The sequence below is a fragment of the Lipotes vexillifer genome, unplaced genomic scaffold (genome assembly GCF_000442215.2).
Source record: "Lipotes vexillifer unplaced genomic scaffold, Lipotes_vexillifer_v1.1 scaffold2111, whole genome shotgun sequence".
Classification (NCBI taxonomy): Eukaryota; Metazoa; Chordata; class Mammalia; order Artiodactyla; family Lipotidae; genus Lipotes; species Lipotes vexillifer.
Window position 1 is genome coordinate 18,573 of NW_006797680.1, and position 8,285 is coordinate 26,857.

Below are 8,285 nucleotides of genomic sequence, written 5' to 3' on the forward strand. Positions count from 1 at the left end.
AATAGCCAGGACATGGAAATAATTCAAGTGACCATCAAGAGACTATTGGCTTAAGAAGATGTTATATATATATATATATATATATATATATATATATATATATATTTATATATTTATATATTTATATATATATATCCATCATAAAAAGAATGAAATATTGCCATTTACAGCAACATGGATGCACTTAGAGAATATTATACTTAGTGAGTTATGTCAGACAGAGAAGGATGTTATATAATATCACTTATATGTGGAATCTAAAACATAACACAAGTGAATCTATATACAAAACAGAAACAGACTCACAAACAGGGAAAAAAACTTTACGTTTACCGAAGTGGAAGGGATTGGGGGAGGTATAATTTAGATTTATGGGATTAACAAATAAAAACTACTAGGCATAAAATAGATGAGCAACAAGTATTTGCTTTATAGTACAGGGAACTATATTTGATATCTTGTAATAAAGTATAATGGAAAATAATCTGAAAAATATATATACATATACAACTGACTCACTTTGCTAGACACCTGAAACTAACAGAATATTGTAAATCAACTATCGTCCAGTTTTAAAAAATATCTCTTTAGGTGCTTTCTCTGTCTCACCATCTAAACCCCAGGGAGGAGGAAAGCTACAACTAAATCCCAGTGACAGACAGCTACATATTCTGGGAGGAATGCAGAGAGTTCTTATTTCATTTGCAAAGGCTTACTACAGACCCTTGGACATAGGGAGATGACACAGCACAGCAGGTTCTGAACTAAGACTGTCTGGGATGCAAATCAAGCTCTGCCAGCTCATGTTATTTTTTTAAATGTCTGTTTTGGTTTGTTAGTAAAAGAAGCCAGTTAAAGCTGCTTCACCACTTTTCTTTGCACACATACAAATAATTCTCATAAGTATATTCCAGTACAACCCCATCCTTTTCATACAGACTGAAGGCATAAACCCCACGGAGTATTAACAAAGGTAAAATAATTGCAGAAATCACTTTCAAAAACTACAGTCCCTTTTTTATCATAATTAGTTTTAGTTCTTAGAGTCCAGGTGCTCATGCCTTGAAGAGGTTTAGAAAGGGATGTCAGAAAGCATGATCAGTAGGGTGTCAGCTTCTAGCAGGAAGCATGTTGCCAGGCTAGCTAACAACTATAATTTAATCCTTGAATCATCCTCCTGATTTGGACAATAAAGATAATCCAAGAGGAAATGTCTTGCCGCCCAAGGAAACAACCTCGATGTTTCTAATTAAAATAAATGAAAAAGTCAGGGTTATGAATGCCTTAGAGTGGCACTGGCCTCTCTGGTGTAATAACAGACCTGCGCACAGCATACAGTAAATCCTTTCAAAACCGCTTCTCAAGCCACCACAATAAGAAGCCCACACACTACAACGAAGAGTAGCCTGGGCTCACCGCAACTAGACAAAGCCCACGCACAGCAACGAAGACCCAACGCAGCCAAAAATAAATGAATTTTTTTTTTAAAGTTTCTCAGTTTGTTCAACATTTTCCTGGGATGGCTTTTCTGCCATTGCCCGAGTTGAGCATATTTTTTGCCTTTTCCTTTAGTGATACCCCTAATCTAAAGAAGCCTAACTCTGATCCAGTGTTGGAGGTGGGGGAAATCCAGAACTCTTTAAACTTGTTTATTGAGAGGTGGCGGATAGCAGGATATAATGACAATTAAAATGTCTTTTTTTCATGCCTTAAAAATACAAAAGAGAGCAAAGGGTAAGACTTTGTGCAAGAGAGAACTTCAGAAACAAAATACTAAAAAGACTAAAATATTCAAAAATGTACATAAAATAAAGCCCTTGTGCTTGTTTGTTATACTAAGATGCAAACCATTTTAAAATAAGACTAAGATAAAACTTTTTTAAATAACATCAAAATAATGAAACAAATAATTGCATTGCTGTGATGCTTTCTTTGGAGTGACACTGGACAATCCCTTGGAGTTTATCAGTGAAAAGATATCTATTTGGAAGGAAAACAACTCTAAGGGTGAGCAGTCCAAGAAGGCAGCATAGGAAGATATTCAACTCACCTCCACAAAGGGACACACCAAAATATACAGTTACATATGGAATAATTCCCACTGAAAAAGAATTAAAAATAAGCTGAACAGCTGCCTCCACAACAAGGGATAAAAGGGTCACATAAAGACTGCTAGAAGAGACAGAGATGTGGTCTCACCAGAAACCCCACTCCTGACATGGTGACACACAATAAGGAGGGATTTCAGGAGACTATAGTTTCTCCCCAAGTAGCCCTCAAAACCTTGAGACCCAAACCTTTGGACACGTAAACCTTTGGGCCTGAGCCATAGAGTCAGACCCCCGAAATGTCTCTCTTTCAAAACCAACAGGGCTAGCATCCAGGGTACCTGGGAGCTGTAGGGATCTGACATACTCTTTGTGAGGGGTTCGCATGTGAACTCACTCATCCTAAGAACCAGCATAAACTCAGCAGTTTAAGAGGTAACTGGATTATATGTGAAGGAGATTCATTTGCTAATATTAAAGCATACAGAGGGGCAGGAAGTAAATAGGAAATAGAATTTTTTCAGAGACAAAGGCACTGACGAGCACCATTTTTGCACTCTCCCTCTTTTTTGTTCAGTTTTCTAAAATTTTTATTTATTTATTTATTTTAACATCTTTATTGGGGTATAATTGCTTTACAATGGTGTGTTAGTTTCTGCTTTATAACAGAGTGAATCAGTTATACATATACATACGTTCCCATATCTCTTCCCTCTTTGTCTCCCTCCCTCCCACCCTCCCTATCTCCCCCCTCCAGACAGCCACAAAGAACCGAGCCGGTTTCCCTGTGCCATGCGGCTGCTTCCCACTGGCTATCTACCTTACGTTTGTTAGTATATATATGTCCATGTCTCTCTCTCGCCCTATCACACCTCACCCTTCCCCCTCCCCATATCCTCAAGTCTGTTCTCCAGTAGGTCTGTGTCTTTATTCCTGTTTTACCCCTAGGTTCTTCATAACATTTTTTTTCTTAAATTCCATATATATGTGTTAGCATACGGTATTTGTCCTTCTCTTTCTGACTTACTTCACTCCGTATGACAGACTCTAGGTCTATCCACCTCATTACAAATAGCTCAATTTCGTTTCTTTTTATGGCTGAGTAATATTCCACTGTATATATGTGCCACATCTTCTTTATCCATTCATCTGACGGTGGGCACTTAGGTTGTTTCCATCTCCGGGCTATTGTAAATAGAGCTGCAATGAACATTTTGGTACATGACTCTTTTTGAATTCTGCTTTCCTCAGGGTATATGCCTAGTAGTGGGATTGCTGGGTCATATGGTAGTTCTATTTGTAGTTTTTTAAGGAACCTCCATACTGTTCTCCATAGTGGCTGAACCAATTCACATTCCCACCAGCAGTGCAAGAGTGTTCCCTTTTCTCCACACCCTCTCCAGCATTTATTGTTTCTAGATTTTTTGATGATGGCCATTCTGACTGGTGTGAGATGATATCTCATTGTAGTTTTGATTTGCATTTCTCTAATGATTAATGATGTTGAGCATTCTTTCATGTGTTTGTTGGCAGTCTGTATATCTTCTTTGGAGAAATGTCTATTTAGGTCTTCTGCCCATTTTTGGATTGGGTTGTTTATTTTTTTGTTATTGAGCTGCATGAGCTGCCTGTAAATTTTAGAGATTAATCCTTTGTCAGTTGCTTCATTTGCAAATATTTTCTCCCATGCTGAGGGCTGTATTTTCATCTTGTTTCCTTTGCTGTGCAAAAGCCATTAAATTTAAATAGGTCTCATTTGTTTATTTTCATTTTTATTTTCATTACTCTAGGAGGTGGGTCAAAAAAGATGTTGCTACAATTTATGTCATAGAGTATTCTGTTTAGTTTTTCCTCTAAGAGTTTGATAGTGTCTGGCTTTATATTTAGGTCTTTAATACATTTTGAGTATATTGTTGTGTATGGTGTTAGGGAGTGTGCAAATTTCATTCTTTTACATGTTGCTGTCCAGTTTGTCCATCACCATTTATTGAACAGGTTCTCTTTCTCTATTGTATATTCTTGCCTCCTTTGCCAAAGATTAGGTTGCCATAGGAGCGTGGGTTTGTCTCTGGGCTTTCTATCCAGTTCCATTGATCTATATTTCTGTTTTGTGCCAGTATACCATACTATCTTCATTACTGGAGCACTGTTATATAGTATGAAGACAGAGAGCATTATTCTTCCAGCTCTTTTTGTCTTTCTCAACATTGCTTCAGCTATTCATGGTCTTTTGTGTTTCCATACAAATTGAGAATTTTTTTGTTCTAGTTCTCTGAAAAATGCCATTGGTAGTTTGATAGCTGTTACATTGAACCTATAGATTGCTTTCAGTAATATATTCATTTTCAAAACGTTGATTCTTCCAATCCAAGAACATGGTATATATCTCCATCTGTTTGTATCACCTGTAACTACTTTCATCAGTGTCTTATACTTTTCTGCATACAGGCCTTTGTCACCTTAGGTAGGTTTATTCCTAGGTATTTTGTTCTTTTTGTTGCAATGGTAAATGGGAGTGTTTCATTAATTTCTCTTTGAGATATTTCATCATTAGTGTATAGGAAAGCAAGAGATTTCTGTGCATTAATTTTGTATCTGGCTACTCTACCAAATTCATTGATTAGCTCTAGTAGTTTTCTGGTAGCAGCTTTAGGATTTTCTATGTATACTACCATGTCATCTGCAAACAGTGACAGTTTTATTTCTTCTTTTCCAATTTGGATTCCTTTTACTTATTTTTCCTCTCTGATTGCTGTGTCTAGGACTTGCAAAGCTACGTTGAATAAAAGTGGTGAGAGTGGATATCCTAATCTTGTTCCTGAACTTAGAGGAAATGTTTTCAGCTTTTCAACATTGAGAATAATATTTGCTGGAGGTTGGTCATATGTGGCCTTTTTTATATTGAGGTAGGTTCTTTTTGAGCCCACTTTCTTCAGAGATTTTCTCATAAATGGGTGCTGAATTTTGTCCAAAGATTTTCTGCATCTATAGAGATGATAATATGGTTCTTATTCTTCAATTAGTTAATATTGTGTATGACATTGATTGATTTGGATATATTGAAGAATCCTTGCATCCCTGGGATAAATGTCACTTGGTCATGATACTTTCAATGTGTTGTTACATTTGGTTTGCTAGTATTTTGTTGAGTATTTTTGCCTCTATGTTCATCAGGCTTTTAATTTTCTTCTTTGTAATATCTTTGTCTGGGTTTGGTACCAGGGTGATGGTGGCCTTGTATAAAGACTTGGGGAGTTTTCCACCCTTTGCAATTTTTTGGGAGATTTTGTGAAGGATAGGTTTTAGCTCTTCTCTAAATGTTTGATAGAATTCACCTGTGAAGCCATCTGGTCCTGGACATTTGTTTGCTAGAGGATTAATAATCAGGTGTGAGATGATATCTCATTGTAGTTTTGATTTGCATTTCTCTAATGATTAATGATGTTGAGCATTCTTTCATGTGTTTGTTGGCAGTCTGTATATCTTCTTTGGAGAAATGTCTATTTAGGTCTTCTGCCCATTTTTGGATTGGGTTGTTTATTTTTTTGTTATTGAGCTGCATGAGCTGCCTGTAAATTTTAGAGATTAATCCTTTGTCAGTTGATTCATTTGCAAATATTTTCTCCCATTCTGAGGGCTGTCTTTTGGTCTTGTTTATGGTTTCCTTTGCTGTGCAAAAGCTTTGAAGTTTCATTAGGTCCCATTTGTTTATTTTTGTTTTTATCTCCATTACTCTAGGAGATGGGTCAAGAAGGATCTTGCTGTGATTTATGTCATAGAGTGTTCTGCCTATGTTTTCCTCTAAGAGTTTGATAGTTTCTGGCCTTACATTTAGGTCTTTAATCCATTTTGAGCTTATTTTTGTGTATGGTGTTAGGGAGTGATCTAATCTCATACTTTTACATGTACCTATCCAATTTTCCCAGCACCACTTATTGAAGAGGCTGTCCTTTCTCCACTGTATATTCCTGCCACCTTTATCAAAGATAAGGTGACCATATGTGCATGGGTTTATCTCTGGGCTTTCTATCCTATTCCATTGATCTATCTTTCTGTTTTTGTGCCAGTACCATACTGTCTTGATTACTGTAGCTTTGTAGTATAGTCTGAAGTCAGGCAGCCTGATTCCTCCAGCTCCATTTTTTGTTCTCAAGATTGCTTTGGCTATTCGGGGTCTTTTGTGTTTCCATACAAATTGTGAAATTTTTTGTTCTAGTTCTGTGAAAAATGCCAGTGGTAGTTTGATAGGGATTGCATTGAATCTATAGATTGCTTTGGGAAGTAGAGTCATTTTCACAATGTTGATTCTTCCAATCCAAGAACATGGTATATCTCTCCATCTGTTTGTATCATCTTTAATTTCTTTCATCAGTGTCTTATAATTTTCTGCATACAGGTCTTTTGTCTCCTTAGGTAGGTTTATTCCTAGATATTTTATTCTTTTTGTTGCAATGGTAAATGGGAGTGTTTTCTTGATTTCACTTTCAGATTTTTCATCATTAGTATATAGGAATGCCAGAGATTTCTGTGCATTAATTTTGTATCCTGCTACTTTACCAAATTCATTGATTAGCTCTAGTAGTTTTCTGGTAGCATCTTTAGGATTCTCTATGTATAGTATCATGTCATCTGCAAACAGTGACAGCTTTACTTCTTCTTTTCCGATTTGGATTCCTTTTATTTCCTTTTCTTCTCTGATTGCTGTGGCTAAAACTTAGGACTTCTTTGTGATCCTTGGTATTTTTCGATGAAGTCTTTGATGTGGCTTACCCTATGAGAAATGTTAAATTTCTGGACAATCCTTTCTCCATTGGCTAACCAGATCTGTATATTAGTGATGGGTTCCAGACTGTTTAGTGGGACAGTAGACAACTTATTTTTATCCTCAACTTCAATAGCCTTCACTTTAGAAACAATTTTTGGTGTAGCACTTCCCAGTCTGTGACCCTGTCCTGAGAAGGGCTGGAACACAGGCTTCGTTGACATACATACTTCATTCTTCTTATCTTCAACTTTAACATCGACCTCCTCTTTATCAAAAACTCCCTGTAATTCTAAAGGTAATTCCCCTTTTTTGATGGAGTTCAGAAACTGCTGACTTGCACCATCAGAATAACTTCTGAAATCATCATTGACTGTGAATCCATTTTTCCATAATTTTATACTTACATCTGCCTGTTTCTTTTGTTCAGTGGGAGACAAACATTTGGCACCAACCTTCTGAGCTTCCTCAAAAAGGCTGCCAACAAAATATTCACAATTTGTTTGTTGATTATCACTAAGAGGTTGGTGGTCAGATCCTGTTTCACAAACCTTCCACGCCTGCAGTTGAGACTCTCTTCTGAATTAACATAGTAGATATGTGGCCTTGGGAAGTCATTAACACTTGTGGTCCAGAGCAGGGTTTTCTCAACTTCAGTCCATTGATATTTGGGGAGGGTTAATTCTTTGTTGGGCAGGCTGTCCTGTACACACTCCTCTTCAATGCCATCCTGGAAATCCTAGCATTCTTCCTTTATACTTTCAAGATTATCTACTTCTTTCATTCTCTTTTGCCTTACTCCGTACGTCGTCAGCCGCTGATTGAATCCGTGGAGAGATTTATCTGCATTCTGACCATGTTGAACTTCACTTGAGACCTCCATGTAAAAAACTCTGATCTGCCACGCGATCACTGCCACCTCCACTCACCCATTCCACTGTCTGTTTCTGGATTTTTTGATGATGGCCATTCTGACCGGTGTGAGACAATATCTCATTGTAGTTTTGATTTGCATTTCTCTAATGGTTAATGATGTTGAGCATTGTTTCATGTGTTTTTTGGAAATCTGTATCTCTTCTTTGGAGAAATGTCTATTTAGGTCTTCTGCCTATTTTTGGATTGTCTTGTCTTTTTGTTATTGAGTTGCATGAGCTGCTTGTAAATTTTGGAAATTAATCCTTTGTCAGTTGCTTCATTTGCAAATATTTTCTCCCATTCTGAGGGTTGTCATTTGGTCTTGTTTATGGTTTCCTTTACTGTGCAAAAGCTATGAAGTTTCATTATGTTCCATTTGTTTATTTTTATTTCCATTTCTCTGAGAGGTGAGTCGAAAAGGATCTTGCTGTGATTTATGTCATAGAGTGTCCTGCCTATGTTTTTCTCTAAGAGTTTCATAGTTTCCGGCCTTACATTTTGGTCTTTAACCCATGTTGATTTTATTTTTGTGTACAGTGTTAAGGAGTGGCCTAATTTCA

At 36.8% G+C, this 8,285-nt stretch overlaps 1 protein-coding gene across 1 annotated transcript; it reads right to left on the reverse strand.

Moving 5' to 3' along the window:
- Positions 1–6,755: 6,755 nt before the first annotated feature.
- Positions 6,756–7,594, reverse strand: LOC103091178 (UBX domain-containing protein 2A-like). Its single transcript, XM_007469770.1, has 2 exons — positions 7,554–7,594; positions 6,756–7,362 (listed from the first exon to the last, which is right to left on the reverse strand). Exons 1-2 carry the CDS (start codon positions 7,592–7,594, stop codon positions 6,756–6,758), a joined length of 648 nt encoding a protein of 215 aa, XP_007469832.1.
- Between the last annotated feature and the right edge of the window lie 691 nt (positions 7,595–8,285).